This window comes from Pezoporus flaviventris, unplaced genomic scaffold (genome assembly GCF_033815535.1).
Source record: "Pezoporus flaviventris isolate CSIRO_AGI_PZ_B2104156 unplaced genomic scaffold, CSIRO_AGI_Pfla_v1 ptg000007l, whole genome shotgun sequence".
Classification (NCBI taxonomy): domain Eukaryota; kingdom Metazoa; phylum Chordata; class Aves; order Psittaciformes; family Psittacidae; genus Pezoporus; species Pezoporus flaviventris.
Window position 1 is genome coordinate 92,358,054 of NW_026892555.1, and position 25,671 is coordinate 92,383,724.

At 38.1% G+C, this 25,671-nt stretch overlaps 1 protein-coding gene across 5 annotated transcripts in view; it reads right to left on the reverse strand.

The window, feature by feature from the left end:
- Window positions 1-25,671, reverse strand: part of KIF13A (kinesin family member 13A) — a 108,562-nt gene that overhangs the window by 22,584 nt on the left and 60,307 nt on the right. For 4 of the 5 annotated variants that reach the window (XM_061449556.1, XM_061449554.1, XM_061449555.1 and 1 more), the window contains exons 10-23: window positions 21,318-21,429; window positions 20,716-20,928; window positions 18,911-19,021; window positions 17,545-17,679; window positions 16,288-16,418; window positions 14,415-14,501; window positions 14,133-14,299; window positions 8,264-8,474; window positions 3,928-4,090; window positions 3,124-3,264; window positions 1,701-1,850; window positions 1,095-1,259; window positions 693-866; window positions 2-153 (exon numbers count right to left, since the gene is read on the reverse strand). In XM_061449556.1, coding sequence (XP_061305540.1) covers window positions 2-153; window positions 693-866; window positions 1,095-1,259; window positions 1,701-1,850; window positions 3,124-3,264; window positions 3,928-4,090; window positions 8,264-8,474; window positions 14,133-14,299; window positions 14,415-14,501; window positions 16,288-16,418; window positions 17,545-17,679; window positions 18,911-19,021; window positions 20,716-20,928; window positions 21,318-21,429 — 2,112 coding nt within the window. Of the gene's footprint in view, window position 1; window positions 154-692; window positions 867-1,094; window positions 1,260-1,700; window positions 1,851-3,123; window positions 3,265-3,927; window positions 4,091-8,263; window positions 8,475-12,904; window positions 13,028-14,132; window positions 14,300-14,414; window positions 14,502-16,287; window positions 16,419-17,544; window positions 17,680-18,910; window positions 19,022-20,715; window positions 20,929-21,317; window positions 21,430-25,671 lie in introns of all 5 variants that reach the window. The other variant, XM_061449552.1, reaches the window with a different exon arrangement.

The following is a 25,671-nucleotide window of genomic DNA, read 5'->3' on the forward strand; positions in this document are numbered from 1 at the left end:
CCTGTCTCTCAATGTCCTAGTTTTAGCATGAAGAGAATCAACTTCCCAAACAGAGCTGCCATTGCCAGTACATCTGTGACCCCACACCTCAATAGCAAGAGCTCCTTCTGAAATGAACTCCAAGAACTCCTCTGTGACATTCACCACATAGTCCTGACAATAAGAAAAAACAAATCACATCCAATCAAATGAAATAATTTTATCTTCTCACCTACCTTGCAAGGACACACCAAACAACTAACTCCTCCATGGTAAGACCATACAGTTTGGATCATAAAGCTTGACTTTAGTCAAGTAAACTGTGAAATACACCTCAGCAATTTATGCTTCTGCATATTCTGTTTTATCCTTTGAAAATTTCCATAAAACAACACAGCTCTAATGATCTTTAAGTTACTGAGCTTACCGAACAAGTATATAATAAGATGTCATTATAAAAACTATAATTTCTGCCACACATTAGAGATGACATCTGAATTTAAAAGACCACTATTTAAAAGATTTTTTCATTTTGCTAGATTTTGAAGAAGTGATGAAGCAAAATATGATGGCATTCCAAAGTATAGTCAAATGTCATTAGTCACACGATTTGATTCCCTCCTTCTTCCCACAGCAAAGCAAGGCCCAGATTCTAAATAGCTTGTCTCAAATATATCATCCTCTTGGTAACACTACTTCATAATAATAGTTACCTTGCAGTGAGAGAAGGTCACTGTAAAATGAGCATCTTTGCTCTGAGGTGAAGGCACATCTGGACCTACCACTGGTGCCGCTACTGTTGACTCACATTGATCCCAAAATGTATATTGACAAAAAACAAAGTTGGAGAGATTAGGTGGCAGTCCAGTTGCCTCTTTTATTTTTACCTGAGGAGACAAAACAGATGCTGTCATGTATATGACTGTTTCTTCTTCAACGGCAAATTGCTCACGAACTAAATATGTAATCCAAAAGTATCAACAGCCAAGAAGTCTCTTTTCTCTTTAGAGAATTTTAAGCAAGTGACAGCTTACATTGCTTAGTACTTTACATTGGACTGACTACATAGTTCCAAAGGCCTGAAACTGTTAAGTTCATCATGCGTTCTCACTTACCCTGCAGGAGAGCTTTTTTGCTCTGTGAATAATTTCTCCATTGTTATCCATGACTTCTAGACTCCCACTCTCACTGGAGTTCTCCGATGAGTCATCTCCTTCTACTACCCGTTCTGGGACGGACCCAGTGACTCGCATTACTTCAACATGCAACCGTCCTGCAACCTAAGGCAAGACAAATACTGAGAACCTGTGCATAAGGGACTTATAAGACGTTAACATGGTAGATATCTAACTGTAGGAGGTGTGCAGAAACAGAACTGCCTCAATCACCAAATGAAAAGTAACCATGGCAAAAGAGAAGAAAGGAATAGAATACGTTTATAACTACAGAATATCTTAATTCACGCACAACAGAAAAGGTATACTGTACTTCAGAACCTTAATATGCCAGGTTTTGCTCAGTTACCTACATTGATACTAGGAATTTCATTCTACCAGCTGGGCAAATTGTAAGCAAGTAAACAGAGAACACACATAGCAATTTGTAAAACACTTAAAACACTTACTCACTTGGAAAGAAGGCAGTAAGCATCACTTGCTTACAAGTGTAAAGTCTCCCAGCACAGAGGGTGCCCACAAAGGTCCAGCCCACCATCCACTCACCTCTCCCTGCTGGCTGATGATGGGCACAGCATACTGCAGCTTAACATCGTAGAAAAGGCACTCCAGAAACACGTTGGCCACGCCAATTAAATTGTGGTTCTCCTGCGCTTCGTAAAAAGGATCACCTCTTTTGCCAATCAGCTTCCTGATCTGTTTGAAGGATCGTAAAAATTATGTCAGAAACTGTAAGCATGAGAACACAAACCCAAATAACCGCACGGTATAAGATCATGGCACAAAAATTAAGTCACTACCAATCTTTTCTGTCCCTTCCTATTACAGGAGTAGAAGGAGACTAGAAGCATATCAAGTCTGAAATGAAATCTTTGAGATGAGCCATTATACAATCCTTTCTTTATAATGATAGTAGTATGATGACCTACATTTTTTAGTGATGTCAAGACAAAGCAGATTTTATCATGAGCAAGCAGAGTAGCCACTGATTTCAGTAACTTTCACCTTACTTTCCTGCTCTGCTTACGCTTTTTAAATGAGAGGACAAATCATCCCCAAGTTGAACAGCTGGTCTGGCTGCTGAATACCACTACAAGGGCAAAAGGGAAAGTGCAGGATGACTCCCACTTAGGCCTGTGAGTGTTCTTAAGGCTCCCATAGAGCTCACATCTGCAGCACTTTTTATGCAAGTACGCCATACACAGCCACAAAGAAATCATGCAGATTCCTAGCACCATATGCATTCCTCAGTGGGCTTATTAGCCCCTTCCCTTCTCCACCTTCAACACATGCATTTGACCTACATGTTTCTATGTAGCACATAGAACACATGCATTATGGATGACATAGGTCATGGCAAGGGTGATCCTGGCTCAGGCAGACAATTCAAAGGATGTGCTATCAGTTCTTACTAAAGTCAGCAGCAAAATCATCGTTGTCTTCAACGGGCACAGATGAAGTGCTTGACCTCCCCTGTGTTATGATTTTAGAGACTCCCACTGTCCCGTCCAAGGCATGTAACAAAGGCACAACAGCTGTTCAAACACACTTGAGAATGACTCCTGATACAAGTAATTTAGGTGCTCCCCATCAGCCACAAGACAGCAAGATGTAATTCCTGTGCACTTCTACCTGGATACCTAGAGGACACCTTCTGGAACACCAAATCTCATTCTATCTCTTGCCACTAAACAAGCAAGCATTTGATAAGTCTTACACTAATTTGCTGAGGCTAACACGCTACTTAAAATTCTCTGGAAATGCCACTTAGTTTGGATGGAGATACTGATGTAGACTATGCATCTTCAATTGATCTCTTCCCTGCTTTAATACTGGGGGACATACAAACAAAATTACAGAATATTTCACATTTTAAGATCAAGTTCTACCCCACTAAAACGTACAACATATTAAGAAGGGTTAAAAGAAAACTAAATCTCTGATCCCTTTCAGAAAATATATACAATACCTCAGGAATTTTTTCCTTCCACTCTTGATAGATGTCTCTCATGTCAATCAATTTGTTCTCTAGTTTCTCAATGGTCCACACTTGAGTACCTTTGCCTTTTCTTCTCACTTGAATAGCCGGCTCACTTACTATCGCACCCCTCTAAATCAGACGAAAAAAAACAAACCAATCACTGCAGGGAAGGTGGATTTAAGTAGTTTAACTCTTCTCTCAAACCGCATTCCTAAAAAGGAATAAAATGCCGAAAATCTGGCTTCTCTCTGCATGCTAGCCATACTATCTCTGTCCTCAAACACAGCATACCCTATACACCCCTGAGGATCCAGACCTCTTTGTCTTTGTCAGACAATTACTATTCACACAGGAACTCTCAATAAAATCACTTATGACAAGTATTTTAACCTAATTGCTATCATTATGTTTACAGCAGGACTACAACTAGAAAAGCCTTAAGACAAAAAAACTGCAGGTATCTAACAAAACACAGTAATTTTTGCAAGCTTAACTAAAACACAGGTTTTACAGCAACAGAGCACAAATGTCTGTTGACAATTGTGACCGCATGTGCATATGGTGATCATACACTTGAAAGAACAGGAAGAGCCGTATTTAGTGCTCTGTTCCCATTTTCACTTACAATTATTCACTTTAATATATTAAAGTCAGGCAGCTCTCATATTTTGCATACGCATAATCTAACAAAAGCAGCATGTGATGGCCTCAAGTTAGATGACTGTTATATACATCTGCATATTTTAGAGCAGCCATAAAATTACATTTTCCAGGATTCTTTGTTGTCATTACCTTCTTGTTGGCACTGAGGTTTTCAGCAGGGATCTGAAGTGTTACTTGATAATCTGTTAGCTTACTCATTTCTTCTGCTAAGAAGTTTGCTTCTCTCACCAGTGTATTTGCTTTTACAATCTGCTCTCGAAGTTTAGCCAGGCTCTGTCGAAACAATTCATCCCTGTGGTGCAGTAGGTAACATGAAAAATACACAGAAACCTATTTCTATTATTGGAAAGCTGCAAATAGAGGTGCTAACAAAGACTTTTTTGAAAAAAGCTTAAGAAGAAATGCTGTATAGAACTATGTCAGCCAACACGAAACAGTGTCAGACAACGTTATTGAAGAAAAGCAGTGATTACATTAAACAAACGTATGACTGTTGAGGTGAGTCTAGCACAGTAATGCCCAAATAAAAGCATACAGCTCTATGGAAGCTGCTACAGTGATGATCTGTTAAAAGCCCCAAGGACATTTCCAATTTTCCAGAAACAACATAATTGCAGCTGTCTGTCTTTAATCTGGAGTCCTGTTCCACAGAAACTACCAGTCCCAACATGTGAGACTTCATCTTGATAAAATCTGCTTTCCCTCAGATTGTGATGTTGGAACCTGCAATCACTGAAGGCCACAGCTTTACATGTCAGCGAGGTCTGCAGCGCAACAGACCCCCAGAGCTCCCTGCATATACTAAGCCATCTCAAGTGTACCCATTAAGATTATTTAAGTCCTATACATCCAAAGTACTTTTCAAGTAATAGATGAAGGAGCACAGGTTAAAGCTTTTGCACTCTGAACAGTTACTAGTCTCTGGAGAAATTCCAAAGAGGTTTCTAAGGCCTGTCTGAGCAAATCTGTTCTAACATAGCAGCTGGCAAGCCTGCTATGACACATACTATACCTCCACCTGCGATACCAAGATACACTCTCACCTGCGATTCTCATCATTAATTTGCCTTTTAAAAGTATCATGATTATTCTCTGAGCAAATGCAAAGTCCCCCTTTCTGCCTTTCTTTGTAATCCCAACAGCACTTACTGTGTCTCATCATCTTCATAAAACTCATGATCAAACTTCAGATATTTTGGTGACCTGAACTCCCCTGTATGGCTTATTAGCTTTTCTGAGTAAAGCCCTACTGAAATACAGTGCATTTTGTGCAAATACACTTCTCATATCTACAAAACACACTATGGAAAGCCTAGGATGACCCAATAAACTCACAGGTCTTGCTGTGAATACAGGAAAAATTTTCTTATTTGTCTTAATTCATGTAAGCTTAGACCTTTTGTGTCTTTATAGTACCAACCACAAACAACTGTTCTCCAAACAGAATTCTCCTTGAGTGTTTATCTTTTTTCCAAGTATCTCTGGGTAATTCAAATTGCGCTCTGCTGGTTTGCTGGTACCATGCCAAAGTGGTAAATGACCAGCAGTGTTAGCAAGCAGCCCTGAATTCTAGTGCCTTCAACATGCTAAAACATGCAGCTTTGTTTTGCTCCCCTATCCGGCCTAAGTTTGCAACAGTGTAGGTTTTGCTGGATCTGAAATAACTGCTACTATCAGCAGATTTTTAGTCCACTTCCATATTTACTCCTGGCATTATAAGGGAAATTCCTTTCCCGCTGCCTCTTGCTTCTGTTATCCAGACCATCAAGATTAAATAAGCAATTCCAGACCATGGGACTGACACATTCTACAGACAGCTATAATTTGTAATTCATCAGAAAACAAAGGTAGAGTCAAGAATTAGTCACTAAATAGTACTTGAGTGCATTACACCTGCAACCACTGCAAGACAACTGCCTAGCCTGAGAAACAGGAGGCAGCTTTGAACTTCCAGTGCTGTAAGATCCATGGGACTCAGCTACATCAGTTCCCCTTCCATGATACAGGACACTATCATTTGATGAGTGTTGTGGGGAGACTCCCACACCAATCTTAGCTAGATTTTCTAGAAAGGAATAGTTCAAGACTATAAGGAAGACTTATGAGTAATTCAACCAATTACTATGGGCAGTTCTCACTACAGTTATGGCTTTTTATATACAGCTGTGCCAGCACCCTTCCAGAAACTGAAGTAAAAAAACTGTTTCAGATAGTATTTCCTAATTCTTACCACACAAAACATATGACAAGCTCCATTAGGATATTAACCAAAGCAAATACCTACTAAACATGAAATCCTGAAACAGTTGTTTAAGCCACAAAACCATGGGAAACTTAAATCTGACACTCAAGAGGTATCATTGCAAGTCTCTGGGATTCCTGATGCCAAATACAGAATATGCTGAAATAAACCTCTGGTGCAGTATACTCCCTCTACCCCCCTTGTCTCGATAAACTCAATTTGTTCAAAGTTACAATGGGTTAACTTTATGCCAACAGGTTTTAAGACCAAGTCAGGCATCATCTGTCCTTCCATAGTCAGCATAAAGCCAAAATAAACTCTGAGCAATGTGTTCTAGCTGATCTGACAGATACAACCACGTGCCTCATACATCTGATAGCTTTCAAATTAACTTTGCTGGCTGATCCAATATAGCTCAGCTTCATTTGCAATGGCAACAGAACAAGAGCTAAAACTGCACTAATCAAATCCCATGCAATCCAGTCACTTGGCTCTTTCACATGTTCTTCACATCCAGCCTTCCCCTTTTTTCCTCCACTTTTTGCCCTCTAGTCAGTTGGTTGTTAAACAACCTCTCACAGCACCATGTTGCCATGCTTTTACAGCAGAAATCCCTCAAAGATTTTGTTTGTTTCTTATTTAAAAAGGCTCTTTCTTGAAGCCTAAACCCCTTCTAGAACCATAAATAAATATATATATACCTAAGAGGATCTTCTGGAGGACAGGAAACAGATAATTTGTTCTTCCAGAAAGCTTTTTATTCAATGTCAGTGCCACCAAAACATTATCAGTCCTTACTGATGGCTACAAAGAGCATTCATTCACCTCTTTTTTTCAATGCAGTACTCTTCTTGTAGTTCAACAATTACGTAGACTAAAGCATTAACCCATGAAATAGAGAAGCAAAAATGCTTATTAAACCGAAGTTCCCTCCTAAGAAACGTCTGACAGCTACTGGGAAGGCTGGCAGAACACTGAGCCTTGACACCTTTCCAGATTCTCAGTATTTATGTCATTACCTGATTATATTGGTTAACTTTAAGTTGATCTGTTACAATTTTCCCTTCTTAACTCTCAAGGAAAGGCAAGTTTTTTGCTACTTCCTTTTCCCTTTTGCTAAATCTTTTTAGAGGTATCACTTCCCATGGCAGTAAGCCTACTTCTCATCTCTGCTGCTGCAATGACTTCATGATAGCCTTGCTGTGCTGCTCAAAGCAGTTCTGAAATGCAGTGATTCCAACTAGCATGCTTCTCATTTTGCACTCCTCCTGCAGCCCTAAAAAAGCCTGCAAATCCCAACCACAACTCTGCAATGCTTTACATTCAATTCCCAGTGATACTGTTTTTAGCTCTTAGAGGGGCAAACAATTATTTCAATTAAAGTTGAAACAGCACTGATTCTCCCCATACTTGCTATATCAAACATTCTTTTAATTGCTGGTCAACAGTTTGTTACTTGTTTAGGTTTTTTCCCCAGGCCAAATTGGACAGAAATTACAAAACAAGACCTCAAACAAAAAGTAAACCAAGATCTGTTCTGTTCTATTTCTAACACTCTGAATTTGAAAGCTGCAACATAATCTTGGCCATCTGTGTTTAGACTCCTCTTCTACATGGGTTTTGTTTTTTATGGTGAAGAATAAAGCAAAAATAATAAAAACTGGTAATAGCACTCAAACTCACTACATGTAGAAAAAAATGCTGAGTGAATAATGAAGCTTCCATTTTAAAAGAAAATAGATTTTAAAATAAAATTCTAAGAAACCTGTTAATACATCAGGTCATTCTTCCTGCTGAATTAATCCAATGACAGAATACTTATTTGCATGCTGAAAACATAAATCATGTCAGTCGCTTCCCCTAGAACTTCCCTCCATGGAGATGCTGTCCCTCTTTCTCCAATGATACCAACAGCAAGCTTCTCTCATTGCCAAGATGCAAACACACACATGCTGCTTCAACTCTGCTCACATCTTCCTTGATCAATAAATGCTTACTTGTCATTTCACTTGTGTGTTAAATCAAATGGGAAGATCTTGTACACATGTTAAACATCAGAACCTAAATCCTAAATTAAATGCTAACAGTTTGGCGGAGGCAGATCTTGTGCTGCATGCCAACTCCACAAAAAAATATTACCAATTTCTGACATACAGTTCAAGCCCCACCTTTCACCCACTGTAGTTCTTATTAATTCCTTTGGTTTAACTACAGTATTCTCACCTCTCTTCTGTCCAGAGATTTACTTTCTGCTGTGCAGTCTGCGCAGTGTAGGAGAGCCTGTCGTTGCCATGCTGATGCTGCCTTTCCGGAGATAGCTGCTGCCGCAGCAGCTCTAACTCACGTTCATACATCAGCCGCTGCTCTTCAAGAGCACTCCGCTTCTCTTCCAAGTACTGCTTTTCCAAGATCTGGACCACATTTTGTACTGGGTCTAAAAAGACACACACACACAAAAAAGAGAAAGAAAACAGAAAAGTGAGAAAATGTCATTTTAGCATCACAGAATACTCATAATTTACTTGCTAACAGCAATCAACATATCTCAGAGTCTTTGCAAACAAGATGGTCATTGCTCCCAAAACAAAAGCCAAACTAATAAATAATGCATTAAATAGACAAATCCAAGCAAGGGGAAAAAAAAGCAGCATGCAAAGAGGCTAGAACAATGGTTAAGACCCTCATCTTGCATATTCAGTACTGTGAAGTTATATGTTCCAGAATACCAGTAGGAAAAAAAAAAAATAGACAGAAAAGGGAACAAATTAATAAGAAGAAAACAAAGCAAAATACAAGGGAAGATGATGTTAACCAGAGAACGAAACGACTTAAGGGAGTAAAAAGCAATTTAACTTTCTCAATTTTGGCAGAGAATTAAAGATGTTGGAGAGCTGTGGATGAAAATTTAGATGAACTGTCTGACTAGTCACACATCACATTGTGCCAATGCACTTCACGGCACTGAAACAGACAAAGTGCGTTCTGGGGGGAATTCCTGCATTTAGCTTTACAAACCACATTTCATCACAGTAACAACCCAGTATCCATCCAGTTGGACACCCTATCCTGAAACAACTGCTTGTGTCCATCAGCTAGGGTTAAATCTAAATTGCATTCAAACCAAAGAAACATTACTCTGGTTTTAGGTCCAGTGCCAGACTGTGCATCTGAAAAAGCAGTCTTATAGAATGAGCTGCTTCTATATACTACCAGTACATATCTGCTTCATGTATATATATCTGAAAGCTTAAATACAGCCAAAAAAAAGGTGGTTTGCAAGAGAACCAATCTAGATGCGTGTCTGAGTAACACCACATCCCCTAACACATTGCTGATTCTGCACATTGGAAGGGGAAGGGAGAAGAGTTGGAGCAATGGATTATTAGGCAAAGAAACGCTGCAGCTCTAGGACACCAGGATTTTCAAATGCAAAAAACCTTCAGCTTTAAAATAATTTGTTTGCGATAACTCTTCCATTTTGCAATGGAAGCGCTAAAAAAGCGCTCCTGTGACTTTTAACGATGCCATTCTGACACAAAGGAGGCAGAAAAATACAACTAGATTAAATTAGGTTGTCCTACTTTGGAACTAAAGATGTGGGCTCAAAAAAGCTCCCCACCTCCACCACCCCCATAAAAAAAAGCCAACACAACCAACAACAGCAACAGCAGAAACCTACATCAGTGTGATTTAATAATGAACTATCTTGCCTTCAGTACCAGAACCCAGTCCTTGTAAGGTTTTGTACAAGTTCTCCTGATACTACAGTGCTACATGGAAAAAAAAAATTGGCTTACAATAGCATGCAATAGAGGGTTCACACTAAAGGTTCTGTATAGTTTTCATCACTAACAGCGTATGCTGGTCACTACCACATACATACACCTTCCCAAAGCCCACATCTCCTGTATCTTTGCAAACCAGCGTAGCGTTAGCATATTTAGTAATCTGTAACAACTGAGTACTAAAACTACTAAGACTAATTTTGCTGAAGACAAACTAACTTGCTGTCTGCAATTTTAACATACATGGCCATTAAGGCAAGTCACTTCATGAAACAAATCCTTCTTATTATAAATGCCAGAGAAGCAAACAGGATCTCCAGGGTTCTGTTACTGCAGTGGGTTTAGTTTTGCCTCTCAGCATCCTTTTTTTAAATATTAAGATTGATGTAAAGCACATCTTTATTTTTAGGAGAAAATAAACACTTCTGCAAAAGCTGCTACTGTGGCCCTAGACTTATCCATAGGAGAAATCACTGGCTTCACACAAAGGCATCATAAAATATCACTGCAATGGTAATTATAAAGCACAAGTTTAAAATCAACCGGTATAAATAGCAACAAAACAGCAAAACAGTGATGCATAAAAGTGTCTTAAAATAGTCAGAAATATTACATTTTAGTACATGACATTCTCAGAAAGGCAGTTAGCTATTTTTAGCTTTTAAACAGACAGTGCAACAAAAACAACTAACTGAACCAAGTTCTAATACTCTAGACTACAAACCAAGTTATTACTGTTGACCTGCATCATCATTATCTTTCTAACTTCTCCAGGTAATACCGGAATTACCTTTACATGCATAGGTTTTACTGCATAATCACCAAAACAGTTTTAGTTATGTGCAAGAATGGCTGAGAAATCAGGTATTACGCAGAAGACAGAGAAGAGGCATGGAAGAAATTAAAAGCCTTCTATTGTGTTTGCAAACACAGGAAATGAAACTAAGGCTGACTCATTAAGATGAGACTCTCCTAAACTGCTCAAACACCAGCTCCAAGTTCAGGGTGCAGATTTCCTTAATAAAAGGGATCTTTTCAGCCACTTAGATTTACAGGAACGCAACCCCCACAGCATCAAATTATACCATGGAAAATGTTTGGAACAACGTGCAAGAACCTAGTCTAAAACTTCCCAATTTCAATGAAATCCTCTACTGCTTGGTGGGTGGGAAGGGGAGAAGGTGGGTTATGCTTGTATCGAAATGTAAAAGGTAAATCTACACTTCTAGAAAAGTCTTCAATTTAAATTTTGAAAGAGCTTCCACAGAAAACCCCACACCTTTCACAGTGAGGAAGCAAAATACGGTGTGAATTATAAACTACCTAGTTGGAAGATGAAAAAAATAAAGCCAAGCTTTTCACAATTTGAAAGAACTACAATAGTGTTTAAGTTAGATTTAAAAACTACATTCCACAATTTTGGATTTTCATGCCAAATCAAATAAATTAGGGAAGATTCTACCCAAAGCCTGCCAAACTCACAGCAAATTCCATACAGTGTTAAAAGCCCTAACTCTCAATCCTTTACATATTTATGTGGCAAAAGTTCAATGGCCATGAAAAGACCATTCATACACACTTAATCCTCTTCAAAATATTAGAGTATTCACTTTGAACCAGAAGAACACACTTTCTTCATAGGATGAACAGCATTTATTACCGTCCTGCAATGTCACTTATTTCACATCTGGAATCTGTTAATCCAGTAAAAACAATGCCAAGTTAATTCCTTAGGATTTCATTTAAGTTCATTTTCCTAAGCAAGCTAGAAGAAGGTTATGACACAGGCTGCTTTACTAAGTTTCATCAAAATTCCCACCCTGAGCTGTACCAGTTTTGTTTGCTTAAAAGAAAAGCTGCATGATCTAATCACATTGTTTACTTAACCACTGCACAGTATACAAGAATAAAGTAAACTTCTTTGCTGCATTCCGTGTTTGACCAGCATCACAAATTAGCAGTACAAAGCTGATCAGACAGAATCCCACAAAGAAAGTGAACATGCTGAAGGGAAGAAAGAATCTGGATGTTTTCTTTACAGTTGTTTTCAAAGTTACATTTTCCTCAGAGCTTCTTTGGAGCCGGATGCAGTATGTGACACTGTTGTACTGGTTACATGCCATAAAAAAAAACTGTGTTTGCACCCTGGAGAAGCTAGGCTATTTACTTGAAGAGGGTTACTGTTGTCAAACAGATCAAGGGGGGTGAGGGAAGAATAATAAAATCCACCCCAAAACCCTCTTGTTTTGAGCTGTACCAATAGATGCCTGTAAAATAATTATCTAATCACATTTTTAAAATATGCCTTTATTCTCCCCCCATAGTTTCCCCAGTAGAATTACCTGTCTTTAGTTATTTCTTCTTCCTTACCCATACTTATTTTTCATTTCAAGGAAGATTAACTAATAGTATTGTGACAAAGCTGCTTTACTTCTTACCTAACAAACTGGAAGCCTGTCAGAAAAAAAAATTATTTTAGCTATGTCATTGAGAAGAACAGAACCTGGAAGCGATATCTAGCTTCGATTCAAAAGACCAGCCTACAACCGTCACAGCTACTTGTTTTGTCAGGGTTTTATTATCACTTACTACTCCAACTTAGTTAAGCAACAAGCTTATTGTTGTGTCTCCTGCTCCCTGTATGTGGGAGGGAACAGAAGAGACAACAAGAATAATAACTGGGTTATGATGCCTCTGAAACTGTGTGACATGGATGACTGCTAACATTTGCTGTGCATTAGGGAGGAAAGAACTCTAATGAAACAGCAAGGTCTGTACGGTTCTTGGGCAAAGACACAGAAAACAATCAAGGCAAAAAACTGCTTTCACATCACAAAAGTCTACTGAACTAGAACGTAAAGACACCTGAAATATTGTGAAGAATCATTTCAATCAGCTAAATACCAACACATGACCCCCCCCCCCAAAAAAAAAAATGTGACTCCCTGGTCAAAGAACACTGACTTGTAAACTGCTACAGTTTAGTCAAATCCCCGGTTAGTGACAAGCAGATAAAGCATCAATTAATGCTTTCAAATTTCTCCAGCAGTCTCATGCATGAGCCAATCAAGTTCAAAACCTTTGTCCCAGTTTTGACACAGATATGGGATGGTTTGAGGCCTTAAAACAGGCAACAGAATCTTCAGGAGGGATGACAACACTGAAGACCACCAGGACGGCAGATTCATCTGAAATTCGTCTCCTGGTATGAGTGAACCATAACAAGAATATTTCTGTTATCAATCAGTTAATTTCATATTAATTTAAATGGCCTAACCCTGTAACTCACATAAGCAATCCCATTAAACTGTAAACATTTAGAATATTTACAACATTCTGAGAATATTGCTTAAAATATTGAGGAATATCAATATTCTAAGAATATTGATTAGAGCATCAAGCACATGAAACCATCATGCTGTACTTAACAGCAAAACAGAGAAAGTTAAAGAAAGAATAAGAGGAGACCAAGAAAAAAGTAAGCCACAGCAAACAATGGAAATACTGCAAAGATATGAAGAAAGGAGAACAGAGAACAGTGGAACACCATCTACTGAGTCATCTTGGTCAATGGCCAAAACTCAAGGCATTTGCCTCTCAAATTTTATCTATTAAAAACCCCATACAAAGCATTTAGTAGTTTACCTAGCTTTTCAGCATTTCTGAATACCGTATCATGTGAACTGTAACTTGCCTCCTGGATATCATGACAACACCATAGTTTTATATAGACCATACAGTTATTTTATATATAAAGTAATTTATTATCCTGTCCAAAAAAGGCATCACAACAGGTTTTAACAAAGATGAAATAAAATATTGAGAATGATCAAGCATTAAAAACCATGCTAGCTGATGTTTTGACTATTGGTTTGCTATTGTTTTTGTGTTGTTTTTTTTTTTATGAAGGTTAAAATGGTGTCAGTAATATTTGATACAAAAGGATAAAACTAACTGAGCCGTATCTGAGCACCCTTTTGTTTGCAGTAACTTGTAAACCCAAGAGGTTAGCAGGAATTGGATGATGATTTGACAGGCATATGATCACAGCTCTGATGCACTACAAAGGACAAGAGATAAAATTGTGTGTCAGGGCACAAACCAACTACTAATTTGTGCATACATTGTTATATATATGTATGTACGTACCTATGTATGTATACGTATAACACTGTTTCTGTAAAATATCTTTTTCTGAGAAAGCTCCAGTGGAGAAAACATACCACTTATTTTTACCCAGAAATAAAGTTCCATGCTGAATTTGTTAGACAATGCACAAGAACATTTTTATCTGGCAACTGCCTTACCATTACTATTCAGTGTCTTCATAATAACTTCCATTTGTGCAAACTCATAGTTGTAGTCTGGTTCTGAAGAAGCTTCACTAGCTGCATCCAGATCATGCTCTCCTAATGATGTTTCTTTCTCAGGGTCTTTGAGCCAATCTCGTCGTTTCCTCTTTGGTAAATTGATTCTGTGTAAAATTGAAATTCAGTTTCTAAAAACATTTATGCAGAACAGTGGAAGAAGAAACCCAACACAAAAGAGGCTGACTGTAAAAACGCTGGAATATAAATATCAACTATTACCTAAAAAAGTGGTTGTTTCCCCACAGTATTCTATCTCCATGCCATAACTGAGTGACAGAACATACCAGTGCACCATTTACACAGGACCTGAAAGAAGAAAATAAAATTTCAGTGAAATCCTAAAAATAGAAGGTTGAAAATTAATCACAAGATCTACCATTTCTCCAATCTACAGACAGTGATTTGATGCACAAATCTGCCAGATTCTCATTAAAGAATCAACACGAAAGATGCTGGTCTGATTTCTCCTGTCAGACCTGAGCACAAAGCACCTTTCCCCTTTAGCTTTGGCAGGTACAACTCTTCAGTAAACACACAGATGGTTGCTTTTGGTTACATGGTTTTCTTTAAATGCCCATGTCTCAAACTGGGTCACTGCCTGTTTCTTGTAAACAGTCTGTAAACTTGGATGTATGCAAATCCTGCTGATAAAGCTTCCCAAGATTCAAGTTAGTCAACACAGAGTTGTAAAACATACTGTTAACATATTCAGCATCCAAGTGTAAGAAAAAGACCCTTAGATCCAAGTTACATTCTTTCAACAAATGGAGTCTCTATTATTAACAATAGTATTTTTGTGAACATCTGGTATACTGCTATGTTTGCATTTAGGTCTCTTTGTATTTAAGTTTCAATCACAAACGGGAAAAATGGAGCTGTCGAACTTTTGCATATGCAAGTCACAAAGCAGAACATTTTATTTGAAAGGAAAAAAAAAAAAGTAAAATGGGAAAAGCCTTTTCAGATGGAGCATTCTGAATTCAGCTGTCTCTCAAGTAAGTCAGCACAAATGTGACCATTTGCCTTACAGCCAGATTTTTATTAATTTTTTTTTTATAATGAAATCTTGATAACTAAATTTTTCTTGACACTACAATCTTAAGAACAGCTACTTAAGCATTGCAAATCAGGCATGAGTAAAACAAAATACATTTTTTCCCACTGACATGTGCCTTTGCTCTTGCCAGTCAAAATGACTGATTTCCAGTACAGTAACTCTATCACAAGTCTGAATCCCATCTGTTTGGAATTTTGTGCTGTAGGCTGCAGAAATAAAATGCAAATGCCAAGAGGTATTTTACTGAAGGTAGAGTGAAAGAGATCAGATTTTTTAAAAGACGTCTCTCAAACTTGTGTTTCTCATTCAAATAATAATCTATACGTTATTTAGATATTCAGATTTCAGACAAGAAGCATGACTATTAACTAGAACAAAGGTACTGCTTATCACATGCCATTGGAAATGAAGTGACATACATTTACAGTTCCACCCAAGAAGCCACAGTACCCCCAAAGTGAAAAAACACTAAAATACAGAAGCAGAAACAAAAGGAGAAACGTGACTTCACACTGCATATTTATGAGGCACAACAGTAATTAAAGATTTAGGAAAATAATGTAATGATCTCAAGATCTTTAAAACATCTCTTTCTCACAAAATGCTGAGCTTCATAACAGAAACTACTCATGAGGCACAGTTTAGCCTCTCCCATCAAGACACAGCTCACTATCTCATCACACAGGTCAGGATAGCCAGAAGCATCTCAGTGATTTCATTGCCACCCAAGAGAGACAAGCAATGGTCCCTCATTCCTACTGGATACTTTCTTGTGATGCTTTATTCTGACCCACACCACTGATTGATAGCCTGTCATGCTACAGAGTAGGTGGTGGGTGGGTGTGTACACAAGGGGGGAAATCTTCAGTTTTATTACTCAATTTCACTTCTGAGTATCTAAGTCACCTATACTGAAGCTACTCGTTGATCAGAACACAAGATGCTTCTGACTATGTAAAACAAAAATGCATGTAAGTTATCTTCTGGTAAAGACAAGCAAACGCTTCACTGGAAAGTGCTGCTGATCTTCCTTACCTTGCATTTTCTTTTGGTGTGAGCGTAACTTCTCCATCTAAAGCAACATCAATCTCACAGTGCTCTGGTTGGATTCCTATACCAAAGAGCTGTATATCCTGAGAGGTATCTGCACCAACTCTTGTGTGATCCTAGAATATAAGCTGTTACTAAGAGACAAGTAAACTATCACTGTTTATATAACTAAGAAAATATTAGCTAAAGCACTGAGACTACACAATCTACATGCTCTCTTTTGCTGAGCACTTCTGTAGAGCAGAAAGGGTACCACAGCAGATTTGAAGACTGTAAAGGTCACACAGAAAACTGCTCTTCTGTTCTGTACTTTATTTTCATATGGTTTTAAATAAAGCAGACTAAAGCAGTTTACACACAAATTGCTATTTAAAAATGTTATCAAACTATGCTTGCATACAAGCAATAAATGCAAACAGTGAAGAAAACCAGACATGTCATACAGGCATATATGAGGACAACATGGATAGTAAAATAAGGTGCACAGAGTTGGCTGCTTTTCAGAAAATAGCTAACAGGAACTCAACTAAACACACTAATCTCTACGTAATTTCAAGTCATACTGTAAATTCTACTGAAATACTGGACTTTGCTACTGTTGGAGAAGTGATTTGCTACTGTTCAAAGACAAAACCCTATCTTTGCAGGAAAGTAATAAAAATAGGATAGCCTTTCATATCTTACTCACAAGGAGCTCACACCTTCTTACAAACTTACTAAGTTTATATTTGACACTATTTCACTCTTGACGTGAAACTATGTGAAACAGAATGGTATGAAATCCAGTGGTACTAGGAAAATACATTTATGTAAATTTTTACCAGCGCTTTTTTTCTCCTCTTTCTCTTAAGCTTTTCTGTCATGGAAGACTATGTTTACTCTTACTGATTATTACTAAACATCATCTCTTTATGATTAACTCATTAGTATTTAAAGCAATCCTCAGTTGACTAACAAAAGGAAGCATCTAACATGAGGCTCTCAAAGTTCAGCCCAAAAGGCATTTCTACTCACATATTTCCTGGAAAAGCTAGAATTTATCTCAACACAAGCACACATGGAGCACTTCTCCCATTGTTGGCAATCAAGAGATCAATCAGGAAAACAGTGAAGCTGGGAAACACATCCTATTTTGCTGTAACTAGTCTTAAAAAAATCTGAATTCACCCCAAGCAAAAAATTGAGCCAGAAATTCAAAACGAGTCATTTCATTCTGTGCAAACATCCTGTTCACATTCTTACCTTTAAGTAGTAAACCAAAAGCTCATTGAGTGCAGGGTCTGCATTCAGATTCACCAGGTAACACTTGTCATCCCCAACCTTGATACCAGAAGACTCAAGGGAAATTCCCATGCTCTCTAACTGTCTTTGCCTCTCCTGCAAGCACAAAAATAGGTTAATCTTGCCTGCTACAACACATAGAGACAAGTACAGCAAGTAAATGAAAGCAGACCAGCTAAAGCTAAAGGTGCACATGCTGAGCACACATTCCGTATGTCAGCAGCAGAAACAGAACTTAAGTCACTGGTCAAGTCCCGTAAGTTGAATAGAACTTATTTTTAAGCACCAACAACAAAAAGTTAGATCTAATCCTCAAACATCTGCCTCCTCAAATTGAAACTTACTTACCTGAGCAGCCCTATTGATTTTATTAGGGCTACTCATAAGTAACACAATGCGACTTTGAAACTCTATGTTAATTAAAAGCTAGTCGCAGTTGCAATTACTTCAAAGATAATCACAGTCATAGATCATTTAGAATATAGCATGCCCTAATTCTTGTTTATTCATTTGCAGTATTATTATTAATCCAGCTAAAGCATCTAATTGCTCACACATCTTTTGCTTTGCTACAGTTTGGGCATTGGAGTTGTTGTTTGGTTTGTGTTTGGTTCCCTCCTGTTTTCTCCTTTCTTTTACTTTTATTTAAGCAGTGGTTGCACCAGAGGCTGCTTCTGGAATATTGGGACTAGAAAGGGAAACTAACAATAATTTTCTTCAAGCTATAGATGGTGGAAATTATGTAAACGTATGCTGGAATCTGGAAGTCTCATTTTAAGTACAATAATAATAAACAATCTGTAGTGAATACATATAAACATTTTCCTTTTCTGGTTAAGAAGTCACTAAAAGGAAGAGCGACAAATACCACCCAAAATTCTGACCCTTTTGTAATTCTTCATTTTCCTAGTCACTTCAAGGGAAACACATCCAAGATCCCACTGTGGTCTTTAAATAAATGAGCTGCCCAAACATATTTTGATGTTTCATTTTAAAAGCAAGTATTGCTTTTTATCCATGATATCATGACACAGCTACACTTATTTTAATAAAATTTTGTCTTAAAAAAAATAAATTCAACAAAAAAAAACAAAACCTCACAACAAAAAACAAACAAAAAACCCCACAAAAAAAACCAAACAAACAATGAAAAAAAACCCCACAAAACCCAAACAAGCAAGGAAAAAGACAAAAATCCACAGCAATTTTAAATAGCTCGTGGGGAAACAGCACAGTCTACTAAAGCTCATGAAATTCAGCCGACTCGCACTGTGTGAGTATCTGGTCTTTCCTCCTCATAATCATAATTTCGTAATTTCTGAAATACCTGTGCAATTTCTTCTGTCTTCCTTAGCTTTTCTTCCCACGTGACTGTTAGCTCTTTTATTAGTTTTTCAGATTCTTCCAATTTCTCCTTCAGTTCTGGTGCCTTCATGGCCTAAAAGACAGAAATCAGCAAAAACCCCTCAGCTACTTTACCACTGCAACATCTGCTTACACAAGGAAACAGAGCACAAAAACAATGTGAAATGCAGCAAGTATAGGTTTTGACTCTATCCCCAGACTTTTCCTGGTAGATGATGATGAAGAAACAGGTTACTTGCAAAGGGAGAGGACAGAATGAACCTATAATGGGTACAAATCTGAAACAGCTGAAAATTGACATAGCTCCAGAGGATAACGTAACTGACAAAATTTCTGGGCCTGGCCACTCAAGCTTCAGTGTCTGTATATAACTGAATATTTAAAAGCATTAAGTCTCAGCTGTCTGAAGTTCATCCATGAAGTCTTTCTTCCAGCAGTAGCCTCCAACACAAATTCCTCTCGATATTTAGTCTTCCATTCTATCTTTGTTTCGTAAGTGCTCCTAGAGTTGCATTAAAGCTTTCAGGCTGACCCCACTGATGACCTTTGAAGGAAGGCATGCTCTGGAGGTAACACAGGCTTCTGATTTCACAACAGGAAACAAAAGCAAAGGGCTTGAACACATCCAGTGCCAAGTAACAATTCAACAGGCTGGCTGGTTCTATATAACTGTTTTTAACAGAAGGTGTAAGAGAAAATACTTCAAAAAAAAATAATAGTAAGAATTTGGATACCTTCCTACTGATTGTGTTCAGCCACAGTCTGCCAACATAATAATACGCTACAGTAACATTTTCCAATTTAAATATGGGGCTAGAACAGCTTTTTATTTAAGCAGAAAGTGAATGGCTCCTTTTTCGTAAAGCCTATTTCCCCATTTCAGCCTGTAAGGAATTGTCCATGTGAGGAACACTATTCCTTAAATGAATGTGAAATTTAAACACCACACATTTACCCCCAGATACACTTCTGTTCTTTTTCCACCAGTACTTTGTGTCCTGCCTGAAAAGATTAAAAATATTTTCCTAGTGCAGTGCCTGATTTCTCCAGGTATCACCAAGTAAGCTATCCTCCTCTGATACTTTACTGTCGAATTTGAAGTATAAATCCAAGATAAGCAGCAGTCACACAGTGTTATTTGTTAAGGCAGAAAAGCAAATGGATGACAGTTCCAGTGCTGCGATTTTCACTATTTTGTAATCAATTTTTTACAAATGTCAGTAAATCTCCTAAACATTTTGTGGTCCAATACCAGATTTACAGCTTTTCATTTTTCCATTTGACATCATAAAATTACATAGTCCACCAATGCAAACAAAAAAAATAAGTCTACTAATAAGTCTACATAATGAAGCTGTAGGAAGCTTATCTGTGCTGCATCAACTGTTGCTTGACATGAAGGTCTCCAAGAACAGACTATTCTGACAAGGGTCACCATCAGTACAATGTTGTCCTCATTTAGAAGTGATTAAAGACAAGCAAACATTTTGTTTGGTTTATTTCAGGAAACAAAGTTAATTGTTAAAAAAAAAGAAAAAGACAAAAAAAAACACCAAAAAAAACCACCAAAAGAAACAAAAAAAAACATGAAGAAAAAAAAAAAAAAATCCCCAAACAACCAACCCCAAAAAAGTCATCCAAAAAATCCAAAGTGCATGACTCTTCCTTTCCTCATTTTGGAAGACTTAAACAGAAAGCTAGTCTTCCAGCCAGAGTTTGATATTTCCTTGGGAAACTCAGTTTACATTGTACTGTGACTAATGTTACCTCAGCTTGCGAGAGCTGTTCTTTCAGTTTTTCAACTTCTTCACGTAGTTCTCTGATGACCCTAGCATTTGGATCTTCATTCACCACAGCATGATTAACTATCCTTTTGGCTCTATCTGCATATCTCAGAGTAGAGAGTGTTTCTTCGTAGTTGTCTGCTGCTGGACTAATAGTAGCTATCATGGCAGTTTGGCTGTTTCCTCCCAAATTGTCCTGTAGAGTATATCCACAGAAAGTCTGAGGGTTAAAAATTGTTCTGGGACTACACAATGGCTTTACAAAGATACTTAAAATACAAAGGTTCCTATTTAGACACTGAAAGGATATAAACTAACTAGTATGATCCATAAACATTTCCAGCCACCTCCACCAGCTTTGATTCCACCACAACTGAAAGCAGCCAAATAAGACTTCACATGGAATTCACACAAGATCCACTTACATGTCTGTATTACTCGGAATAACTTATAGCTAAGAGAGCTTTGTAGCTCATTTCTGTAAGAAACGATGAAAAGTCCACATACGCTAAGGTATGCTACAATGATCCTACAAACTATTAAGCTGACATCTTGTGAACAGGGTGAATGGAAAATATTAATTACCTTGAGAAGCCAAGTGAGTACAGAGTCTCTGTAAGGCACAAACTTGTTCTTCCCCTTCCCTGCTGCTTGGTCAGCAAGTGATGATATAACCAAGCCCAGTGTTGAAAGTGATCTATAAATGTAACACAGTAGCACAGCTTTAACACATATTCCAAATGTAGATTCAATAAAACACAGAAAAAGGATTTCCTAAAGATTTTAATTTGTGCTCTGCAGAACCACACATCCCAATTTTTAAAATATCATAGCATAACTTAAGTTGCAAATGACCACAGGAGATAGAACCATAGAATAATTAGGGTTGGAAAGGACATTAAGATCATCTAGTTCCAACCCCCTGCCACGGGCAGGGACACCTCCCACTAAACCATGACATCCAAGGCTTCGTCCAACCTGGTCTTGAACACCACCAGGGATGGAGCACTCACAGCTTCCCTGTGAATGATCAGCTAACCCACTGCTGAATACAGGGCAATGTATTTATTAAAGATATACATTTGGAAGAATTACTTTTTCTCGGAGACTAAAAATCTTTCTATCCTAGACACTGCCTCGTGACCCTCTTACAAGTCAGCGCTGGCAGCACAGCACAAGTCCCCCATCTCTAGGAACCATGTTTTAAGAGCACTGGTTCAAAACCAGACTAAAACTGAACAATTCTCTAGCTATAAGGAAGCATTCTCAAGACAGAGCCAGTTATGGCCCAGGAGAACTAGTCTGCCTTACGAGCCAGCAACTAATCAGGCATCAGACAACAATGGAAGACTGCTCATCAGAAGAGACCGATTAGGAGGTCCCTTGATAAATGGGTTCTTATAACTGAGGTACAGCCTCACTAGTTTCTTGTGGGGGAAACAGACCAAACAATCTCCCAGATACAAAAGAGTTGCACATGCATGAACGACAAAAGCCCCAGAACAGTTTAGCAGCCAGCCACATCCCAAACATCACTTGAGTCGTGAAGAAAATGGAGATAACTTGTTACTTTTGTGCATGTACCACTTCTACCAAGAGGGGTAACTGTCTCAGGAATCTGTGCAAAGCATATGCGCATTATATAATCCAATTGTTAAACAACCCTATGTAAATTCTAAATGACATCAGGGCTCTTGGGGTAAGTATGTTTAAGATAATAAGCTTGCTCAGGAGCCTGAGAACTTTAAACAGATGCCTCAAGGGTTTTAAAACAGACAATGCTGAAGCCCAAGAGCATACTGCTGTCATGTTCATGCCCATATATCCAGCTACTCTCTGTAGCTACCAAGGAAAACTTCAGCAGCATCACAATTAGATGGTCAAATAAATCTTTAACTTTACTGTTCCACTCCATCCTTTTGAGTTTTCTTTCCAAAGTAGCAGCACTATTTTAACTAATAGGCAGTGTTTGCACAGTATCTGTAAATGGGCCTTACTGCTGCTTGTAACTACCACTGGTTCAGAAATGATATTTCAAAAATTACAAAAATGTTGCAGAAGATTATTTCAAGGAAGGTATCTGAAGGTAAGGTAATAAGAACCATTACATATGTCACAAAAGATGTCCCATATTGCATATGGCACAAAGCATTGACCTGAAAGCAAAATTGAAAGAAAAAGAAATTTAAGGAGAGGCTATGCAATCTGGTCTCCCAGAAAGCACTCTACTTTGTAAATTTATTTATAGGACAACTTTCCAATCCACCTTTGAAAAACTCATAGGAAAAAGGACAGCTTTAGCTTGTGACCTAAACAGAAGTCTAACAATCTCTGAAACCTTGTGGGTGGTGGTTGGGGGAGGGAGAATTGGTTCTTGCCTCCAGCCTCCACAGACAGAGATGACAGCGTGCTAAACATGAGAGAGCAAACAGTAGGATGCGCTATGCTGCTCCATAGCAACCTCCTACAGCACAAAAGTACCACCAGCACACTTCAATGGAGTCCATCTTCAAGGAACATAATGTTAAAAAAACAACCCAGCCTATTTTCCTGAGATTCTTTTTACTTGTCTTTAAATGAGTGGAAATGTGAAGACCAAAGCCAAAAAACAGAAGGAGAGGGACAAAAGAGACAGTCAGAAGGAAGACAGGAAGAACAGGGATTCAAAAATGCCTGTCCCTGAAAAATATTTCACAACAGGGCTGCAATACTAATTTGAGTTATGGGCACTACATTTTAATAAACAGGAAATTATAAGCTACAGTTTATTAACACGCACTTAAAAGATGTGATAATGTTTCTGCTCCTTATAAATACTGATTTTATTTTAAGACTATTAACATCTGCAATAAAAAACAAACTGGAGTCATTTATGTATTCTGCTTGAGATTTCACAATACAAAGCCATTTAAAGACTTTAAGGAAAGCAGTAAAAGAAATGGCTGCTCAACAAAATAATTACAGGACTCATCAGCTGCTTTGCTTCATGCTAAATGATGCATCAGAGATCCACCATTACCCTGATCCTATCTCTCACTATTTACACAATGAATCAACTGGAAGGCTTAAGCCCATAGTGCAGACTGAGGCAGTTCAGAAGCAGCACAGTGAATTTATGTCATGCAAGAGCATGGGAAGGTGCCATTTCTGCTCACTTTCAGTCCTCCTTGTCCCTATTCCTTAGGCATGACCAGGCTGCCCTTGCTAGCAGGCGGTGGGGACGTTTGCACACTTCCACCACCAGCCTGGGTCAGCCGTGTTCAAAGTGAAGTGGTGCTTCCTCACTACAGGGAACAACTCTGTCCATAAATGACACCACTTCTGTACAATTTACCACCCAAGTTTTCAATGAGCAGAATCCACCTGACTATTAGTTAACTCTGAATACAAAAAAAAGAAAAAACCCTCCCTAAAATCAGATTGGAGCCAGACCTGTCTCAACCCATTCCTTCCTCCGCCTACATTTTAAAGACATCTTTTTGCATTCTCAAGTTAAAAAGACAACCGCTATGATTTTACTAATCAGAGTTAAAATTGCAGACTGCTCACAGAAAGTATTTTTCTTAGCCACTAATTGAAAGTTTGTTTATTCTACTTCCTCCTACTATTGTATTCCAGATTTTCGACTACACCACAAAGTTGTTAAGCACCTGTGTTTCTACACTCTGTATGGGAACTAGCACATCCTGGGGAGGAACAAGCACATACAGCTTTCCTATGAAGTATGGCAAGTCCCCCAGAACTCTCAATAATAAAGAGCAGATGCCCAGTATCTTCACCAAGGAAACCCCTCATCAGCTCTAAGAAAAAACAGAAGTAACCTTTATGACAACTTTATGAAGATTTTAACAAAATGACACAACTCTCCATTGTTTCAGGAAGTGGGAGTGCAATCCATCACATCCCCTCTGCAACATGCTGCCCCAAGATAGGAAAGGATGATTTCTGGGACTGCGGTGGCAGCTACCAGGGCCCCAGCCAGGTTTCATCAGAAACAAACGGCAGACATCTGCAGAGACTGGCAGAATGTCACACTGTGCAGTTTTGGTATGCACAGCTGAGTGTACTTGTTCCCTACCTTGTAAATACAGAAACAGGTACATAATTTCCATCTTTTTCTGCAAGGCAATAAAACACAGCACAAGCAGATTTATTTGCCAGGTAATTTCAGCAGCTCCATTTCTGAGTTGACTAAACATAACACATTACTAACACATGTTACTGCTGTTTCATGAAAGAATAAAAAGTAATAATAAAAAAAAAATAGCTAGTACTGTAAGGTATAAGTTTTAAGTATACTGTATCACTCCAGAAAATATTGCCTTTCTCTAATAAGATGCATCACACCCAAGAGAACACCATATACAATGCTCTCAGAAGAATTGGTCTGATAAAACATGCATACCAATTTTGAGGCTTCCAGTGAAAGTCAGACTTTAATAAAGTGCCTAGTAACAGCAAAAATCTAACAGACGACACCAAGCACAGCATTAAGAATTCTCTTTTGCCTACGAGTTCCAAAAGGGTTTTCAAATAAAGGACGCTTAATAAATGGACTATGAAACTCAAATTTATATTGCACTAGAATTTAACTGGTGAGAAAACGTAGAGGTGTCCATTTTCTTTTTAAAATAGCTTTTACAGAAAAGTTTGGTGCTTGCATCTGAAGTCCTGTATTGTCAAAGAGGTTCAGCATGGGCAAAACAACCTTCCCCTACTGCACCAATACCGTAAAACTTTAACACTGAGTAAACATCCTACTAGGAAAGAAAAAGTCTTTCTGTATGTATAACTACACTTCCAACTTGTTAACAGCTGTGGGGAGAGTTGGCATTTGAATTCTTCCTCAGGAATTTGGAAGAAACATTTAATTTCATCTTTGTTTATGCAAAATACAGTTTGTAGTAAAAGCAATCTGAATTTAACTAATAACCTGTGG